At 43.8% G+C, this 21,411-nt stretch overlaps 2 protein-coding genes across 4 annotated transcripts in view; one reads left to right on the forward strand and one right to left on the reverse strand.

Annotated features, from left to right (window-relative positions):
* Window positions 1-21,411, reverse strand: part of LOC135221776 (protein HID1-like) — a 476,459-nt gene that overhangs the window by 388,376 nt on the left and 66,672 nt on the right. The window lies entirely within an intron of this gene.
* LOC135221782 (uncharacterized) lies at window positions 14,987-20,317 on the forward strand. 2 transcript variants are annotated; one of them, XM_064259642.1, is made up of 2 exons: window positions 14,987-15,165; window positions 18,839-20,317. In XM_064259642.1, the coding sequence occupies exon 2, from the start codon at window positions 18,850-18,852 to the stop codon at window positions 19,969-19,971; it is 1,122 nt and encodes a 373-aa protein (XP_064115712.1). In that variant the 5' UTR covers window positions 14,987-15,165; window positions 18,839-18,849; the 3' UTR covers window positions 19,972-20,317. The 2 variants fall into 2 exon arrangements, with proteins under 2 accessions (XP_064115712.1, XP_064115704.1); XM_064259634.1 differs by lacking the exon at window positions 14,987-15,165 and adding an exon at window positions 15,274-15,409.

Raw genomic sequence — 21,411 nt, forward strand, 5'->3', positions numbered from 1 at the left:
TAGGGTATAGGCTCAATGAGCCATGACCTAGGCTAAGCAAGCCAGACGCCTAACTAACCTAAACAATATCAAATAAATAATTCAAATGAATAATAATGAAAGAAGAAAACAATATAGAAGGAAGATGAAAAAATCCAGGAGTGTACGACTAACCCGAAGGCAAGTCTACCACTCAAAGCTAGTCGGGGCCGATACTAAGAGCCGTGACTAGGGTCTGGATAGAAGGAGCCTACATAAGGTAAAAGACATGCATGCATGACAAACCCGTGTAGACAGTACCCTAAGTAAAGCGGATAATTAAAATAGAGCGTACATAAATAAGGGGATGTTCTGGGTATGGGTGACCAAGAACGAACCCACCACGAGGCAGAAAACCATGCTGCCATGCTTTTTTCCGACCTAGAGTTTCGTATTTATACCTAAAAAACGGCAAATACGGGCTCAGGGCCGGAAAAAACCAACTAACCATAAATACTGAGTACTTAACTTAGCTGCTGCGATGGCTGCACGCTCCATGGTAAATAAATCCAACGAAAGGGCACAAAAAACACAGAGAGAAAAAATGGCACGTGTGAATCCTGTGCGCTAACTGAAAAGGATGGCCACCAGAGGCGCAGCAGTCGGCAGCATGGGATGGAGTAGTAGTAGTACTCGCTGCCCACTCTGTGGGTCGGCTCCCCTCTTGGAGGGTTTTGTAGTGGGAGATTTCTATTGGCATTTGGCTCGTGGTAGTGGTCTCACTCGCCATAGTGTTCATACCGACACCCTCTTGGAGGGTGAGCGAGTCAGTTATACTGACCTTTTTTCTTTATTTATTTATTCTCTGGTATGTGTTAGTACATTTACCCTAGAAATAATAGATTAAAGGATATTTCGCGCAGCGACACGAGCTGAGCCAGAAATTTCTTCTTTTTTTTTTTTTTTTGGAAGAGTTACCGCGCGGACGTAAGGAAAAAAAATTTTTTTTTTCATAAATTCACCATAAATCGAAATATTGTGCTAGAGACTTCCAATTTGTTGCATAATAAAGGTATAAATGATTGAATATTACTAGAATGCAAGATTTTTAGCTTAAAATTCCGTTTTTCGACCATTTCAGTCGAGTCAAAGTTGACTGAAGGTTGAAATTTTGGCACTTATCGTTATTTATATGAAAATATTTCAAAACTGATAAAAGCTACAACCATGGATTATTTTTATTTGTATTCTGCATAACACTTTATGTAACGGCTAATTTAAAATGGTGCAAACATTACGACAATCGGATGAAAAAATTTAAGATTTTTTCGGAAGAGTTACCCGCGCCGACGTAAGGAAAGTTTTTTTCATAAATTCACAATAAATAAATCGAAAATTGTTGCTAGAGACTTTCAATTTGTTGAAAATAAAAAAAGGTAAATGATTGAATATTACTAGAATATAAGAGTTTTAGCTTACAATTGCGGTTTTTTTTCGACCATTTTTCGGTAGAGTCAAAGTTGACCGAAAGGTTGAAATTTTGGCACTTATCATTATTCATATAAAAATATTTCAAAACTGATGAAAGCTACCACCATGAGTTGTTTTTTAGCTGTATTCTACATGAAATTGCGCACATTTTCATATAGAATACTCCATGTAACGGCAAATAATAAAAAAATGGTGAAAAATTATGTCAAAGTGACAAAATAATTTCTGAGATGTGTCGCTGATGTTTTTTAGTGCGAGAAGAAAGAAATTCACGTTTGCGCGCCTGGGTAACGATTGTAAACAAAACAATGTCTTGATTCGTGAGCTCCCAGCGTGCTTCAAAAGTTTTCGCCTGGTAGGCCTATAAGTATTTTTACGCGAATTTTTAAAAAACTTTTTATATTGACGTACCATACGTCCAATCGGCACCCAACAGACAATTTATGTTGACGTATAATACGTCCAATCGGAGTTTAAGTGTTAATATTTGAAAATTACTAAGTCATTTTTGTTTCATAAAAAAGTATTTAGTCATGAAAACAACATAAAAAAGGGATAAAACTGATGAGAGGAAGCAATAAACTGGTGGGGACCATGAAATACAGGACCTAGGCCAAAGAGTTCCAGGCGACCGCGTATGAGCCACCTCGCGTCGGTCCTTCCAGCCCCTCTCCCCCCCCTTGGGGGGAGGTACGTTCGCTCACGCTGTTTCAGGCAGCCGTCTGAGCATCCTCCACCCTTCCTCCCTCTCTCTAGGGGGACAGGGGAGGTAGCTGGAGGGCTCTCGGCGAGCGGGTTGGCTCCCTGCCGTTCTCCCCAGTAGAGTAGGGGGGGACCCTCCTCGGCCGAGCCTCGGTTGGCCACCAAGCTCGGTTTGGCTCGGCTCTCCTCGGCGCTCTGGTCGTGTTCTCCTAACCGCTAGCACCATCGCCTCCGCTCCAGGCGGATCAGGACCCCAGCGTAGCCAGGTTATTCGCTTTAGGTTGGTGGTATGCTAAGGAGGCCCCGACCTCCTTACAAGAGTACACTTTGTACATGCATGGTTTTACATACATATATATATATAACATCCATTATCTTTAGTTTAAGTTTGGCGGAGTCCCAGCTACCCCTAGGGATATCCACCAACTTATTCTAGTTTTAAGTTTATCAACGGCGGAGTTATCAGGCTCCGCCGTTTTTATGTTGGTCTCCTCCTGCTCCTCACCCGGTGTTCGGACTACTCCCCACTCTGGCGTATGGATTAGGTGGTCTTCCTGATTCAGTGACTCCACTGTTCTCTGGCATCGCCGGAGACACACTGTTTCAAGGTGTTCTACCGATCCTGTCGAACGACTCACCACACACGGTCAAAGAGCAGGTAGAGACTGAACCTTGTTACCTTTTAACATATGACATATCACATCACGGACTTAGTCCGGAACGTTAGTGATGATACTCATGTGTCATTTCACTTACAGTTCACCCATTGTATGGAGTCAGGCTGTAACGCCGTGCTGCAAGACCCCTGTGGGCACGAGGTCTGCTGGACTCACGCCACCTGCACGATCCGCTTCAACGAGTCCCTGGTGTGGCACCATGAGAGTTGCCTGATTTGCTACGAGTTCGCAGACCAGGTCTCCTCTGAGGTGGGTGGCGTTTCAAGTCTACACAGTAATGCAATGAGTACCAATGACAGATATAGTCTTTGATATGTCCATTAAGTTAAGTCATAGTTTAATCTAAGTAATCTTAAGTATTAATACTAACCCTCTCTTTCAGGGCGCCCAAGCGATCCGAGAGACTGCTCTTGCCACCCTGAAGGCCTGGGTTGGTGGGTTTGGCCGCAATGTGACCAAGGGCCAACCCTACATCCTCTCCAAGGAGATGGCCCCACTTATCTTCCCCGGCGGGATTAGTACCTCCTACGTGGACCCCGAAGCGGCGGCTCCCCTGATCGCTTCCATCCAGGAGGAAGTTTCCCAGCCCTCAGAGGAGGCGCCGATGCAGGAGGTCACCAAGGAAGTAGCTGCCTTAGACCTGGACCTCCCGAGCCCATGACGGTGGAAGCCATGGGCACAGGTAAGAATGTTAGCAAGGAAGGTACTGTAGGGGCTCAAGGGTTTTCCTTGAGCCCATCTAGAGCTTCCTCTCCTTCTACTTCAACCTCTTCCCAGGGATTCACCGGGGGGATTCAGTCGGTCAGACCAAAGTCCGCCCTGGTGATCACTAAAGTCAAAGGCAAGCGAGACTTTAAAACGCTGCAGCAGTCTCTGTCAAAGAAGTCAGGTACCAAGCCTTGCACCCGTAAGTATCCCACCAGGCTCACCATCCCGGAGCTGACAAGGCTAAGCTGACTTCTTACTCTAAAGGGTCGAGGTCTAAGTCTTCTAAGGAGAGGGCTCAGCCCTTCCCCTCTGTCCCTGAGGCATCAACCTCCAAGGGAGGACTCCTAGGGAGAAGGTAGAACCTTCCCGTTTTGACCCAGACACCTTCTCTGCAAATATTTCGGCCAATATTATGCAGCAGATGGGTAGCATGGTCGGGAACTTGGTACAATCCAAGTTCCAGGAGATGTTTGTGCAACTCTCATCTTCTCTGGAGGAGTCAGGGTAGTCTATCCAGGCTATCTCGGATAGGTTGGTTACCCAGGAGAACCTCATTGCAGGTCTCCATGAAAACGCGTTGACAGGACTTCCACAGTCCGGCCTGGCAGCTCAAAGCTTGCTGATGCCAAACTCGTCTACCCTTCCTGCCTTTACCCCAAACAACCCTTGAAGGGTTGCTTCTTATGCTCCTTATGTGGACGACATGCTGACGATCGAGGGCTGCGGAACTCGAAGGATTGAGGACTTCGAGTTCCATCCGCAAGGATTACAGCCCCCTTTCATAGGCTATGTCCACCTCACAGAAGCAGCTATGAGAAGGGAAGACAAGGTCCCGAAAGAGATGGTGATCCTCTCCCGGGATCAGGCGCAGCAGGCATGGTTGCGTAACCTGGAGGAGTGGCAGTGTACCAACACCAAGGTTACTGCATTTAAGAGCCCCTTCACGATCTTCACCGTGGACGAGGAGACACCCATCCCGTTCACATCGAAGGTAGCAGAATTAACTTTGCAAGCCGCGATGAAGGACGAACCCATGCCCAGAACCAACTTCCCTCCTGCTCCCCGGAACTGACGATCACTGGGTAGATCTTCCGGCCATCTTTTCAGTGGGTAAGCTGAAGCCAGACTGCGCCATCACTCTATTCAGCGAGAGATTGCCCAGGCTGTCAGACAACCTCATCCAGACTGAGTATGACGCCAGGATGAGGCTGTGTAGGTCCCTCAATTCGCTAGTGATGACGGAAGTATCGGCTCTAATCTACGGAGAAGAGCCATTATTCAAGATCATTGCTAAGTCACTTTTGTACTTGATGCAATGTGACTTGTATGATTTCGTCATTGCTAGTCAAAATTGTAGGAAACATGTACTGGCAGAGGCCACGATCCGCCATGAGCCTAACAAGCTTTTAGCCTCATCCATTTGGGGCTCTGACCTCTTCCCAGCCTCTGTAGTGAACGAAGTTCACTGCGAGGCAGTTAGATTCAATCAGAGTCTAAGGGTTCGCTTGGGACTGGTCACCAAACGCAAACCAGAGTCAGCTGGATCGAATCCCAAATCGAAAAAGAAGCCTAGGAAATTCCACCCTTTCCAGGCTCCTCAACAGCAGACTCTAGTGCAAGCGGTTCCGGTATCACAAGTACCGCAACCCTCAACTTCTAAGTCGCAGCCACAACAGCAGTTTGTGCTGCTGACACAATCGCTGCAACAGGCATAGGCTTCGACCTCCTACACTGTTTTCCCTGTCTACAACCCAGTGTTTGAAAGCCAGTCCTTTCAGCCCTTCAACAGGTTTGGCAGGGGTAGCAGACCTAAAGGCGCCTTCCGTCAACGGGGCGGCGGAAGAGCCTCCAACCAAGGCAAGGGTTCCCGAGGAGGACGTGGTGCACGCCCTTCCTCAAACCAGTGAGAATCCCCAGGTAGGAGGGAGACTGTTCCTCTTTCGTCACCTTTGGAGGTTCAGCATATGGGCCCAAAGCATTGTGTCCAAAGGTCTAGGATGGAGTTGGCTTAAAGGTCCCCCTCCATCCAACACCTTTCATCAACAACCAACAGCGGAATTGGTAGAGTACTCTCAAGAACTCCTTCAAAAAGGAGTAGTATCAAGAGTCAAGCATTTAAAATTTCAAGGTCACTTGTTCAGCGTGCCAAAGAAAGGGTCAAACAAGTGAAGAATAATTCTAGACTTGTCCCATTTGAACTTATTCATTCGTTGTGACATGTTCCGGATGTTGACCCTTTCACAGGTGCGGACCTTACTTCCCCGTGGGGCCGTCACCACCTCTATAGATCTTACAGATGCATACTATCATGTTCCAGTAGCAAGACACTTCCGCCCGTTTCTAAGCTTCAGACTAGGAAACCAGGCCTTCTCTTTCAAAGTAATGCCGTTCTGGCTCAACGTAGCCCCCAGGATATTTACAAAACTGGCGGAGACAGTTGTTCAAGAACTAAGGTCTCTAGGAATAATGCTAGTAGCTTATCTGGACGATTGGCTCATGTGGGCCACAAGCATCGAAGCATGCCGTAAAGCAACGGTCAAAGTATTCCAGTTTCTGGAACACCTAGGCTTCCAGATAAACAAAACCAAGTCCCAGCTAACACCGGAGTCCCACTTCCAGTGGTTAGGCATTCAATGGGACTTAAACTCCCACACTCTATCAATTCCGCCGTTGAAGAGGAGAGAAATAGCCAAAGCAACCAGACAATTTCTCAAGTGCAAGCAGACGTCCCGGAGGAACCAAGAAAGAATCTTAGGTTCTCTCCAATTTGCCTCAGTAACGGTCGTTCTTCTAAAAGCCAAACTAAAGGACATAAACCGGGTTTGGCGTTCAAGAGCAAATAACAGATCCCGGGACAAACTAGCCCCTATCCCAGCGATCTTACGGAAGAGACTCCGCCCGTGGACGGAGATCAAGAATTTGTCAAAGACAATTCCGCTCCAGTTCCCTCCGCCAGCCTTAGTAATCCACACAGATGCATCACGAAGCAGCTGGGGAGGATACTCACAGTACAAAAAGGTACAAGGAACCTGGTCCCTACCATTTCGCCAGCTTCATATCAATGTACTGGAAGCTATGGCAGTGTTCCTCACCCTGAAAAAGTTTCATCCAGCCAAGAAATCTCATATCAAACTGGTGCTGGACAGTGCAGTAGTAGTGCACTGCATCAACAGGGGAGGCTCCAAGTCGAGCCACGTGAACCATGTCATGATAGCCATATTTTCACTAGCAGACAAGAACAAACAAATGGCACCTGTCCGCCACTCATCTAGTGGGAGTAAGGAACGTAGTAGCAGATGCGCTATCACGCTCAGTCCCGCTGGAGTCTGAGTGGTCCCTAGACAAGGAGTCATTCAGCTGGGTCTGTCAACTAGTACCAGGACTTCGGGTAGATCTCTTCGCCACCGAGTCGAATCACAAACTCCCTTGTTATGTGGCCCCCAACCTGGACCCTCTGGCCTATGCCACGGACGCCATGGCTATAGACTGGAATCAATGGAAGAAGATTTACCTCTTTCCTCCAGTGAATCTTCTCTTGAAAGTTCTGAACAAACTCAGGACGTTCAAAGGCCACATTGCTCTAATAGCCCCCAATTGGCCCAAGAGCAATTGGTTCCCACTTCTACTGGAATTGGGACTCCGCCTTCAACGGATCCCCAATCCCAAACTATCACAACTAGTGCAAATGCAGACTGTGTTTGCTTCCTCAGGAATTCAGAAAACCCTAACTTTATGGACTTCATGAAGTTTGCGGCACAAAGAGACGCTAATATCGATCCCCAGAACATCTTATTCTTAGAATCTGGTAAACGGGAATCGACCTTGCGTCAATATGATTCAGCCGTTAAAAAACTAGCTGTATTACTAAGGGACTCTAATGCACAAACCATGACCATGAATCTGGCCATATCTTTTTTCAGGACACTATTTGAGAAAGGTTTAGCAGCTAGTACTATTACTACTACTAAGTCTGCCCTTAAGAAGATCTTCCAGTTTGGATTCAAAATAGATCTGACAGATTCTTATTTTTCATCTATCCCTAAGGCCTGCGCTAGACTCAGACCATCCGAGAGGCCCAAGTCTGTGTCATGGTTTTTAAATGATGTCCTTAAATTGGCCTCAGACACTAATAATGACTCATGTGACTATTTAGCTCTCCTGAGGAAAACATTATTCCTGTTAAGTCTGGCCTCAGGAGCCAGGATATCTGAACTGTCGGCTCTATCTAGAGAATCAGGTCATATAGAATTTCTCCCTTCAGGAGAAGTGTTACTTTCTCCAGATCGCCAATTTCTAGCTAAGGATGAGGACCCACTGGATAGGTGGGCCCCATGGAAAATTCTCCCACTTCCACAGGACCCGTCCTTATGTCCAATTTCTTCTCTAAAAGCATATCTAAGTAGAACTGCCCTAAGATCTTCAGGCCCTATGTTTATTAGGGAAAAGGGAGGCACCATTTCCTTAAAAGGAATTAAACAGCAAATTTTATACTTTATAAAACAAGCCAACCCGCAGTCCTTCCCACAGGTACATGATGTTAGGGCAGTAGCTACCTCTATTAATTACTTTCAACATATGAATTTTGATGATCTGAAGAAGTACACAGGCTGGAAATCTCCGACAGTATTCAAACGCCATTATCTTAAGTCCTTAGAAGCCCTTAAATTTCCAGCAGTGGCAGCCGGAAAGCAGTTTCCCCTAACACTGCTTAATTAGTAGTAAGTAGTTTGACTTATATCTCTCTTTCCTACCTGCCTCGCTAGCATTCTTGCCGTAGCTCAGCCGTCAATGTAGCCATATTGTACCTTGGATGCCACATGTTGTACATAATTGTGATGTTTCCTTTTGTTTTGTTCCTAGGATTAGTCACAGTTTGCATTTAGCCTTGCTAATTACTCTTAAGTATGTATATTTTTGTATTTGATTTAGCATTAAAGCTCCAATTGCTCTGTTGTTACTTGTTTTGTAACCTTGTTATTAGATTATAGCAATTAACCTTGTTTTTTATTATCCTTTAATGTTACTTGTGTGCTTCCTTCTTTCCAAGCTTGTGTGGCCATTTCTCTGGTACTATTTCACGTAGCGACACAGGCTGAGCCAGAAAAGGGATTTTGATGAAGGAAAAATCTATTTCTGGGCAAGGGCCTGTGTCGCCCAGTGAAATCCCCTTTCCTTTCCCCCCCCCCCCCCCCCCCCCCCCCCCCCCCCCCCCCCCCCCCCCCCCCCCCCCCCCCCCCCCCTCCCCCCCCCCCCCCCCCCCCCCCCCCCCCCGGCTCTTTTGGCCCAGCTTGGGTGCTATCTGCAGGAATGACGTCGAGGCGCTAGCCATAACGGAAGCGAGTAGTGGGCCTTAGATCGGCTCCTCTGTAGATGAGGGATACTGAAGAAGGATGAATCTAAATGGCAAAGGACCTCTGGTAGTGGTTTCACTCGCCCCAGAAACCATACCGACACCTTAAATAAGGTGAGCAAGCATTTCCATATTAGCTTTTTTCTCTGGTATTATAGCAATATTTATACCTTAGAAATGTGTGCTAAAGGGACATTTCACTGGGCGACACAGGCCCTTGCCCAGAAATAGATTTTTCTTTTGTCAAAATCCCTTTTTATCCATGTGGAGGAATGTGGGGTCGAGTAAATGACAGTTTGATATACGTATTGGCGGAGTATTGGCAGAGTATTGGCGGAGGGGAAGGAGTCGGAGTTTAGGAGTTATTCTCTCTCTCTCTCTCTCTCTCTCTCTCGTCCTTCTCTCTCTCTCTCCTCTCTCTCTCTCTCTCTGTCATTATTATTCTCTCTGTCTCAGAAATAATTCATAATTTCACTCTTGATGGTCTGATGTTGCCATTCTCTCTCTCCTCTCTCTCTCTCTCTCTCTCTCTCTCTCTCTCTGTGTTATTGGCTGTGGGTATATATTTTTAATGGTAAAATGTTTAAGATGACTTTGAATGATGTTAATAATATAACCTCAAAGATTAATACAGTAATAGGTTAGTAATTTTAGGTATATTTGCAGTAGGATGTTATTAAAGGTATACATTTGGTATCTGAACTTTCAAGATAGGCAGTTATAAGCATTTTTAGTGGTGGTTCTAACTATTCGCAGGTTTTAACTATTCACGGGGGTGTCTGGTACACTTCCCCACGAATACGGCGGAACACTGTATAGTATTATATTACAGTAAATGGACCTTTATACAAAGTACATAATATAATTCAAATTTAAAATACAATGACACAGTGCTACACTTACACACGAGCATGAATTAAACTGTGTGCTAGGGGAACTGAATCTCCAGAACCTTCCTCTTCTCCACCTGCTGGAAGAACTGGACAAACCAAAAAAATCCTCGCCAATCAGGATCCTCAAAAATATACGGGATGACTCGCATCAATATCCTTACACAATTCAAAACTGTAAAAGATAAACTTCTTTAAGAGCTAAAATGCAATAATTAACCATTCAGTACATACATACAGAATCCTATGATTTCAGTTATAAGACTGTCTGAAAAATAAAAACCAAGCACACTACATGCCCTCATATCAAATGAAATCCAAACACAAATTAAATGTAATTCAGACATGAATTTTAGGTGCTTTTATTTTTTATTTTGTGGATTTTTTTTCATACTACCAGAAAGGATCAATGAGGCTACTTAGAATGGCAGTGATTTGCTGAGCATCAGTTATATAAATCTAATTAAAGACTAACATCAAGTTGATATAAGGAAACTAGATATCTAATTTGAGACCTAAGGTTTTTACTAGGATTATTCCCCTTATAATCCTTGTACCTGGACCTTTGTTAATGCTATTGTGCAAAACTGTCAATGCCTTTACATAACGCCACAAACCAAGGCTACAAATCACAAGGAGTGTTACTAGGACTGGTTTCATGCTATAAATGAATGCTCATAAGAACATTCTGTCATAAGACTATCAACGTAAAATTCTAAAATAAAAAGATATAAGATATAGATATGCCAATAGGCAAATTTGTGTTCAAACAATAGAAAAAAATCAAATTACTGCCTGTTCTACACCAGGCGTTTCGATTGTTTTTTCTTGCCAGAATTCCCTTTGATAGCCCACTGTAGGGGGAAGTTGGGCTGGGCCTACTTTAACAGTAGGCAAGTACCCAAATAATAAATTTTTTTATAAAAATATGACAAATTTTCTGAGACAATTTGTATTTTTCATAGCTACAAGCCTGAGGTCTTAACAATAGGATAATTTCTAGCGCCTAGCTGGATCTGGTTAAATCGCAGATGAAAGCAAGGAATCTTGTGAGATCTGGCAACACATGCGTACATCAGGTGAAGAGTGGTTAAGGACCACGCATCTGTGCCACCGTGTCAGTCTTTCCCAACTCAGGATGTCTTAGCAGACAGAGGGGTGGCTAGAGGTGGGCAGTACAATGTTAAGACCTCAGGTTTGTAGCTATGAAAAATGATATTGTTATGATACAATAAAGTTTGTTCATACTTACCTGGCAGATATATATATAGCTGTATTCTCCGAAGTCCGACAGAATTTCAAAACTCCCGGCACACGCAGTGGTCGGCCAGGTGGTTAGTACCCATTCCCGCCGCTGGAGGCGGGCGTCAGGAACCATTCCCATTTTCTGTCAGATATTTCTAGTGCCACTGTCTCCTGAGGGGAGGTGGGTGGGCACTTTGATTATATATATCTGCCAGGTAAGTATGAACAAACTTTATTGTATCATAACAATATCATTTTGTTCATGAACCTTACCTGCCAGATATATATATAGCTGAATCCCACCTTTGGAGGAAGGGGGAGACAGACTCGGATTTTGGGAAACAATTCCATTTACATGATTGATATCTTGGTTCCTTACCTGTTAGCATAGCTGACTTCGTGAGTACCGTCACCCAAGTCTGCTTCTGCTTTACTAGAGACTCCAGCAAGGTAGTGACACTGCGATGCTGTTGAGTTCTAGAGGATCTGTCAACGGGGGCGTGACCACAAAACAACTAGATCCTACATTATAGACCTCCAATTTTTTGGGTAATGCATTCCTAGAGGTGCCAGCAAGGACGTGACCTGTGTAGCTGGTGCGCTCTAATGAACTGTCACGGGGAGCGTGACCACAATGTGACAGATCATATAGGTGTTGATTAGACACCGAATGCTGTTAATGCTTCACTGGAGGTGCCAGCAAGGACGTGACCTATATAGCTGGTGCGCTCCAGATGATGACCACAATGTGACAAAAACATTTTACCCTATTATGAGGGCGAAGCAAAAACATTACCACCTGACCTAGCCTATCTGGTTTTAAACTTCGTATAACCAAGGCTAATGGAGGGAAGTCCGCCTAAGGCGGCCGACCCAAGACCACAATAAACTAAACACCTAACTAAGAATAATAAACTAAAAATAAAAAATAAAAAGAAATAAAATTAAAAAGTCCAAACTAACTATTATTTCCTAAATGATAGGAAGAGTGCTACTCTCTGTACCCAATATAGTGTCTGCTGCGACATATGGGCCCAAAGAGCAACAGTTCTCGTATGTAGTCCTCACCTCCCGAAGGTAGTGAGAGGCAAACACTGAATTACTAGGCCAAAATGTGGCATTCAAGATGTCATTAAGTGCCATGTTCTTTTGGAAGGCTACCGACGTAGAAATAGCCCTCACTTCATGCGCATTCACCTTCAACATTTTCATATCACTTTCTTGACAGGATGAATGTGCTTCCTTGATGGTGTCCCTCAAGAAAAAGCCAAAGCATTCTTCGACATTGGTAAATTTGGCTTCCTTACCGAACACCACAAGTTATCCGAAAGCACCTCTACAATCCTTAGTCTTCTTTAGGTAGAATTTTAGAGCCCTGACAGGGCACAGAACTCTCTCTGGCTCACGCCCAATGATTTCGGCCATCCCTTTAATTTCGAAGGTCCTAGGCCAAGGGTTGACTTGGATTTTCATTTTTGCCAGGAACGTTGGGCTCAAGGAACAACCGCATTATAACCTTTAAAGCCCACGTATTTGCTAATCGCTTGTACCTCGCTGACTCTCTTCGCCGTCGCCAGAGCAGTCCAGGAAGATAGCTTTTCTAGTAACATCCTTCAGGGAAGCTGTATGCATAGGTTCGAATGAACTGGACATGAGGAACTTCAGAACTACATCCAAGTTCCAAGACGGCAACCTGGGTTGTTGAACCTTCGTTGTTTCAAAAGATCTCAAGAGATCGTTGAAGGTCTCTGTTGTCCGCCAAATCCAGGCCTCTGTGCCTAAAGACAACTGAAAGCACACTCCTATACCCCTTGATTGTAGAGACTGCAAGTTTTTGATCCCTTCTCAGATACAAAAGGAAGTCAGCAATCTGGCTCACAGAGGTCGTGGTGGAGGAAATGCCGTTCTTCTTGCACCAACTCCTGAAGACTGCCCACTTCGATTGGTACACTGCATTGGATGAAGCTCTTCTTGCACTGGCGATAGCTTTCGCCACTGACCTAGAAAAGCCTCTCGCTCTGGCCAACTTTTGGATAGTCTGAATGCAGTCAGACTCAGAGCGGAGAGATTTCTGTGGTACCTCTCGAAGTGGGGCTGTCTGAGTAGATCTGTCCTTACTGGAAGCGTCCCTCGGGAAGTCTACTACGAAGGCCATGACCTCTGTGAACCAGTCTCTCGCCGGCCAGAACGGGGCGATCAAAGTCATTCTCGTCCCTTCCGACGCCGCAAACTTCCTCATGACTTCCCCTAGGATCTTGAACGGGGAAAGGCGTACAGGTCCATCCCCGTCCAGTCCCACCCAAGAAGTGCGTCTATCGCCACTGCCGCTGGGTCTAGTACTGGGGAGCAGTACAGTGGGAAGCCTCTTCGTTCTGGACGTCGCAAAGATGTCCACTAGCGGACGTCCCATAACCCCCACAGCTCTTGGCATACCTCCTGATGCAGAGTCCACTCGGTTGGCAGAAGTTGACCTCGTCTGATGAGGAGATCTGCCGGACCGTTTCGTCTACTCCTGCTACAAACCTTGTAAGGATCGTGACGTCCAGTGCCCTTGCCCACAGCAAGATCTCCTTTGCCAGTGCAAAAAGGGACCGAGACTGTGTTCCTCCCCTGCTTCTTCAAGTACGCCAGAGCTGTGGTGTTGTCTGAGTTGACTTGGACTATTCGATGAGAGACTTTTTCTTGGAAAACTGGAGAGCTAAAAGATGGCTGCCATTTCCTTTAGGTTTATGTGCCAGGACACCTGTTCCCCTCTCCAGGTGCCTGACACTTCTTCCCCCCCCTAATGTTGCTCCCCACCCCGTGGTGGACGCGTCGGAGAACAACACTAGGTCGGGGCTCTGAAGCTTGAGAGACACGCCCTCCGACAACTTCACTGGATCTAGCCACCATTTTAAGTGATGTTTTACCTCTCTTGAAATTTTTAAGCTCATATCCAGATTCTTGCTTTCTTTCCAATTTTCATTGAGAAAAAATTGTAGCGGTCTGAGGTGCAGTCTCCCCAAGGAAACAAACTTCTCCAGCGAGGAAATGGTCCCCAGCAGGCTCATCCATTCCCTCACCGAGCACGACAATCTTTCCTTAGGAAGGCTGTCACTTTGTCTAAACATTGCTGCTGACGTCCCTGGGACGGAAAAGCTCGAAAAGCCACTGAATCCATCTGAATCCCCAGATACAGGATGGATTGGGTTGGAATCAGATGTGACTTTTCGAAATTCACCAGTAGTCCCAGGGACTTCACCAACGATAAAGTGTTTGAAGATCCTTCAGACACCGCGTTTGAGTGGAGGCACGAATGAGCCAGTCGTCCAGGTACATAGAGACTCTGATATTTGCAAGATGAAGCCACCTCGCCACGTTCTTCATTAAAGTCGTGAAGATCATAGGGGCAGTGCTCAATCCGAAGCAAAGCGCCCTGAATTGATAAACTGTCCCTTTAGGACAAACCGAAGATACTTCATCGACTGTGGATGGATGGGGACGTGGAAATACGCGTCTTGAAGGTCTAATGAAACCATCCAATCGTTTTGGGTCTTAAGGGTCCCAAGAACTGACTGAGGTGTCTCCATCTTGAATTTCTGCTTCTGTACGAACCGATTCAGACTGCTCATATCTAAGACTGGTCGCCAACCTCCTGACTGTTTCGGCACCAGGAATATCCTGTTGTAGAAGCCTGGAGATTCCAGTTCTAGAGAGAGAGGCTTCAGCCTTTCAGACCCACTGGTTTTGCTATGACACACCCCTGGCTCCTCCCCCTGATAGTCGTAAGAGAGCACAAACCACGCCCATCGGGGCGGAGCAACCAGAGAAGTGCGAGTTGACAGGAATCAACCGCCATATTTGAAGTTGACAGGACACAGGTCAACAAACCTGTTACACCTCACCATTACTACAACCCTCCCCTAATTATTGTTACGAGGGACAACGACTTAATCAACTAATTAAAACTGTCCAAAAAAGTCGTAGTATCAGCAGATGTGCATAATCTCAGCGAAACTAGCGATGATGACAATATTCCACCGGCACAACCCAAAAAGAAGAGAGGTCCCAAAACGGAAGAAACCAGCCAGGAACCTTCCAATAGTGAAATTCTTCAATTGTTATTATTACAGAATCAAACATTATTGAAACTAGTGGAGAAAGGGTAAGGTTTAATATTCTGTTTTTATATAAAAACGTCTCGGATAGCAGCGGATATAAAAAAGAATGATGACGTCACAAGCATGGCAGTAAAAGGTAAACATGAGCCGGAACAGACCGTGCGTTAGTTATAATCGTAAAAGTTTAGATTAGATAAATTTCGAGACAGAAGTACATTATCATATAATCCTAAACTATGTGTAAAGTGACCCTAAACATTATAAGGACCAGATACTTATATGACAAAGGTAATTAATGTTGTAAGGTGAGGTGTTAACTAGTTTTGCCTTACGAGCTGAGTAGCCTAACTAGCCTAACTTTTTCTAACTTTAAGTTTAACATACTACGTCAATCTAGGCTACCTATTAGCCGCTCCCTTCCGCCTATCCCACCGAGATCCTATCGTCGACATTTAACTGGAGGGGTTCCTGTCAAAGGCGGTATAATTGCGCCTACCTCAGCTAATGGGTAGAATTTTATATCACACTCGTTTCCTTTCGATATAATGGTTTACCCCTTACCATGAGGAACTGCGTCTTAATAATTTCTGACAGGTCGGCTATATAAAAATATAAGATGATTACTGTAGAGGCTATATAATTTTAGTATGGGATATTAGTGAGAGGATGCCGATTGACCTGAATTAGTAACCGATGAAGGCCATTTGAGCCTAGAACCCGATTGCCTGGCTTCAGCCTTCTAGGTCTGCTGCTGTCCAGCCGGATTGTAAATTCATGAGCCATATTATAGACATCAGTTAAACTTTTATTATCAAAATTAAGTCTAGGTTTTCACTCCTATTGCAGAAGTGGTTCGACTGCAAAAAGGAATGACAATACTCCTCCTCCTAAGCCGCCCCTCGCGAAGTAAAGTAGATTTACCTGAGAATGCAAATGAAGAATTATTTACAACTTATAATGAAGATAGTAGTGACTATGAAGAATTTAACCCGCTTACCTTTAACAAACCTATTCCTACTTATATATCTAACAATTTTAATGCTGTGCCCTCCATTCATAGAGATGGGAAAATACAATTGAATGACTCCCTAATTGCATTAACATTAAGTGAAGGAGACAAAAACTCTCATGATCAATTCTTTGTTTGTAATCATAATAAAGAACTTGCAGACCTTTTCAAATTGATAAATTGCCAAAGTTGAACTTTTGGCCAAGTGGCAGGTTGTTTAATGAAGATTTCAAGAAAAAATTTCACTTTGATATTGAAAACATTAAAATGGCTATATCTTCTTTTCAAGGACATGCAGCTCTGGCACAATTAGCTTACCCCTCTAAGATTAACGATATTGATTTCATTACTAAAGTGATAATTGGGCCTTTCAGGAAACACATTGATCTAATTAAAAGTTTAATCCGATCATTCAGAAGTAGATCTTTACCCAGGAACCTCAATTTAGATACGAGAGATGCTATTATTAAAGCTGAAACTAATGATATATGGGTCTTATCAGATGATCAAAGGAAGCTATTGCTTCGTGCTTTCGAGGCGGTCCCCTTCCTAGAGGGAGGGGACATTACCTCTAGAGGTGGAAGGTTCAACTTTGGCAAGCATCAGGGCTACCCCAAGAGGGAAATTTAATTTTTACAGAGGATTCAGGGGAAGCTTTGGGTTCAGGAATAGGTTCAATCCCTACAGCGAGGTATCAAGAGAGGGGGCCGAAGAGGGGGAAATGGAGTACAGGGGGTACAGACAGCAACTAATTCAGACGTCAAAGATAAGAAACAAAACTAATTATGCTTTAATTCTTAATACCATCGAGCCCTGCTGGGACCAAGAGGAAAATAACCTGGAGCTACACAGTAAAAATAAAAATTTGGCAAAGGTACCCACTAACAATTCAATGATTAGAAGAGTTAAATTTCCCTCCCTACAGAAGCCTCTAGCTCCAAGGAAACCTCTCACGCCCCTCCAGTAAGTGGGATAGGTAGGTCGTTGACAAATAAATTTAAAAATTGGCAAAAACTCCCAAATTCTTCTTTTGCATGCAACTTGATCAGTAAGGGTGTGAGACTCCCATTTAGCAATAAAAATAAGGCTCAAAAGACTTTGAAAAGATTAGGGGTGGATAGATATTATTCTCCTAGCAAGAGAATAATACTAGAGAGAGAATGTAACAGATTACTAGACCTAGGGGTAATAGAACAAATTAACAGAAATGCTTTTTATTACTCTAACCACATATTTTACAAGCTTAAAACCCGATGGGAGCACATTCGCCTAATCTTCGATATGAAATGCCTTAATACTATGATCAAGAAACCTTCTTTCTCTATGCTGAAACCTAAAACTATATTCCCTTATTTGCATTTAAACAACTGGGCAGGTAGACTTGATTTAAAGGATGCTTATTGGCACGTCCCTCTTCATTCAAGTGCTCAAAGATTCTTAACGTTCAAATTAGGAAAACGTAAATTCAAATGAGGCGGTTGTTCCCTTCGAAGTTAAGACAGCTCCCTACATCTTTTCCAAACTAATGTACACAGTAGTTTTAAATACATTAGAAGAAATATAATATACTCATTTTTAATTACTTAGATGATATACTCATATTGGCAGATGACTTTCACAAATGCGAGGCTCACATCCAAATAGTTATTGAAGTGCTCACGGAGCTGGGTTGGCAAATATCTATTAAAAAGTCTGTTATTCATCCAGTGCAAAGATAGAGTTTCCTGGGAGTTCATTATAACTTGGAGAACAAAACAATGAGACCAATGCAGAAAAACATTGATAAATGTATCAGGCTTGCCAATACAGTATCCAACTTGAACAGGTCTGACCTCAAATTATATCAAAGATTGATAGGATCACTTAACTTCTGTTCCTACTACACCTTTTATGGTAGATACCATCTTAAATTCCATTCACAGGTTTCATAGATAATTTTGCTAAAGGATATAGAATCATTCTCCTTCTTTCAAATCCTTTCTAGAAGAATGGAAACAGACTAATATGTATAGTGATATAAACATTCCTAATATCAAGTAGATCTAGAAACTATTCACAGATGCATCCACTTTGGCTGGGGTGGAGCATTAGTAGGAGAACATGGCATACTCTCAACTAATAATACATGGCTACAAAATGAGGAATACTCTGCACATTAACATTAGAGAACTACTTGCATGCATTTACTGTATAAAACACTTCAGAGACAAACTAAGAAACAAAGTAGTACTAATTCACATAGATTCACAAGTAACAAAACTGTTGGGTCAAAAAACATGGTAGCATTATTAGGAACAAATCGCCCAGGAGGCATCAAAGTGTTACTAGACATCAAAGGAAAATCAACATAGACATTCAAACTAAATGGATTAAAGGGAAAAGCAATGTGATGGCTGATTCCCTTATCGAGAGACTTTGGTTCCATACATCCAGAAGCCACTGCTTGACGATAATCTATTCAATTTAATTTGCACAGATATGAATTTCTTTCCTGAAATAGACCTTTTCACCAATGGCTTTAATTCTAAATGTAAAGATTTTGTTCTTCCGTACCCAACACAAAAGCAATTGGTAATAATGCTCTTCACATTAGCTGGGAAGGTTCTTCTCCTCTTTATGCTTTTCCCCCAGGCTTCTTACTGCATAAAGTTGCTTTTAAGTATATAACGAATGTAATAACAACATGCTTTCTTCGCACTATTTCCCAGGAAACGGAACCATGGTTTCCTCTAGTCAAGACAGTCTCCAAGGAATACCGGAAGTACAAAGTCAAAGCAGAAGGCTGCCAGATACTTCATATGGACTGTACCTCACCCTTAGCACAACACCACTTAAATTTGATCGCCTTCAGAATATAAAAGATCAACTACCTTCCATATTTCCTCCAGAGATATGCAACAAAATTACTTCCAATTTACGAGACAGCTCCTTGGCCAAGTACCAAAATCTCTTCAGTAGCTTTAAAGAGTTCATACACAATAAATATGGAAGTAACAACAAGTTCCCTCTTTTATCACTGCTACTCTACTTTAACGAATTAATAGACAAGGGCCTAGCGTACAACACACTAAAAGGATATCGAGCTGCTCTTGGACCAGTTTTGAAGGGATACTTTCCCAATTATTGTCTAGCAGAAGACAAGTATATTAAAGCTATGCTGGATGGAGTAAATAGAAGAAGACCCAGCAATTCTCATCAATTTCCAGGCTGGGATCTTGATAAAGTAGTTTCCTTCCTCAACACTACAAGAGATGATTCTATGCTGCTTATGATTCAGAAGACCTTATTCCTCGTAGCTTTGGCTTGCCCATTGAGAGCTAACCAATTTAATCATCTATGTATCTCCAGGAGCACTTTCACACCAGAAACCATTGTGTTAAGGAACCACCCTTCCTTCATGGCCAAGAATCAGAGAAACAATTACACTCCTATTGAATTCAGCTTTAGGTGTCACCCTACTAAGCCAAAAATTTGTCCAGTTAGACAATTAAACTTTTATCTGAAGTACACAAATAAAATCTGTGCAGAAAGGAACATAGATAGGGAAGACCATATTTGGCTGGATGAAAACTTCAAGATCATGTCCCTTCCAAAGATGAGGCAGCTATTCAGGGACTGTATTTTCAGAGCTGATCCCAATGCCAGAAAACACTCCACCAATTTCCACTCTATCAGAGGTCAAGCAGCTTCAAGGATGATGTATAATGGTGTTACGCTGCAAGAGATAATGACTAGAATGAATTGGAAAAGCAACTCTGTATTTGGGTCATTTTATGCTCTCCTCGGTCTACAGGGAGCTTTCGATGCAGTCGTTGCAGGACTTCATCTTCATGCCCCCTGAAGTATCGGGTGAGCAAAACCAGTGGGTCTGAAAGGCTGAAGCCTCTCTCTCTAGAACTGACAGTTTACTTGTGAACCTAAGTTCTGGAGAGAAGAGGCGAGGCCTTTCAGACCCAGGGTCTAGTTCACCCTCCGACCCTACCCCCGAAACCGAGGAGACCATTCTGGAGGAAATAAAGAATTTGTAAAGTAACTACCTACAAAAGTCAACAGCTTACATGTTTCTGAAGGCCAACCATAACATTTTTCAATTATTCATAAATTTCTTTAAGGTATACTTAGACTCGTTTCCTTGCATTTAGAGGTAATGCAACTTTTAGGTAACAAGATAGGAATATCTTGGAAAGGGGAGGTGAAACTACTGTCACATTACGTATATTATCTTAGAATATAAAGAGGAATGGAAAATGTTAAAATTCACAAATGGAACTTAAGTTACTACTTGTAGTAATTTTGCAATCTCAAATAAATCTCACAACAGGAAAATGGAATGGTAAGTACAGATATACTTTCATAGCAACTTGCAACTTCAAATATGGCGGTTTGATTCCTGTCAACACTCGCACTTCTCTGGTTGCTCCGCCCCGATGGGCGTGGTTTGTGCTCTCTTACGACTATCGGGGGGAGGAGCCAGGGGCGTGTCATAGCAAAACCAGTGGGTCTGAAAGGCCTCGCCTCTTCTCTCCAGAACTTAGGTTCACAAGTAAACTGTCAGGTCTACGACCTGTTCCACCGCTCTCTTTTCCAACATCTGCTCGAGCAGATCGAAAAGTATTTGTTGCTTCTCCTGATGGTAAATAGGGGATAAATCCTTGGGTGTCGTGCACAGTGGGGGAGGTTTCAAGAAAGGAATCTTGTACCCCCGCTTGATGACGTTGAGCGACCAGCTGTCCGCCTTCCTTTCTATCCAAGCTTTTGAGATAGTCGAAGCCTGGCTCCTACTGGTGGCTGAAGGATATCTGGTTCATTTCTTTCCTCTGATCTTAGCCGAGACTCTGCCTCTGGAACGTGTACTTCCTCGAGAAGATGTTCTCGAGGAAACTCCACCTCGAAAGGGCTTCTGCTTCTTGAACGGTTGCGCCCGTGCCCACGTAGAAGAAACAACCGTACGCTTTGCCGACTGAGCTAGGAGGTCTTGGGTAGCCTTCTCTTGTAGACTGACAGCCAGATCTTTGACCATAGCCTGAGGAAAAAGATGGCTCGAAGAGGCGCATACAACAATTCTGCCTTTTGAGAGATAGAGACCGCCTTTGCAGTAAAACCACAATAGGCCGCTCTCTTCTTCAAAATCGAAGTGCAGAAGTGCGAAGCCAACTCCTCCGAACCATCCCTGACGGCCTTGTCCATGCACGCAAGCACGCTGGACAGCTCCTCGAGGCTAAGCGAATCAGGACTACGCGACCGGTTATCCAAGACCCCTAAACACCAATCCAAAAAGTTG

Source organism: Macrobrachium nipponense, chromosome 20 (genome assembly GCF_015104395.2).
Source record: "Macrobrachium nipponense isolate FS-2020 chromosome 20, ASM1510439v2, whole genome shotgun sequence".
Classification (NCBI taxonomy): Eukaryota; Metazoa; Arthropoda; class Malacostraca; order Decapoda; family Palaemonidae; genus Macrobrachium; species Macrobrachium nipponense.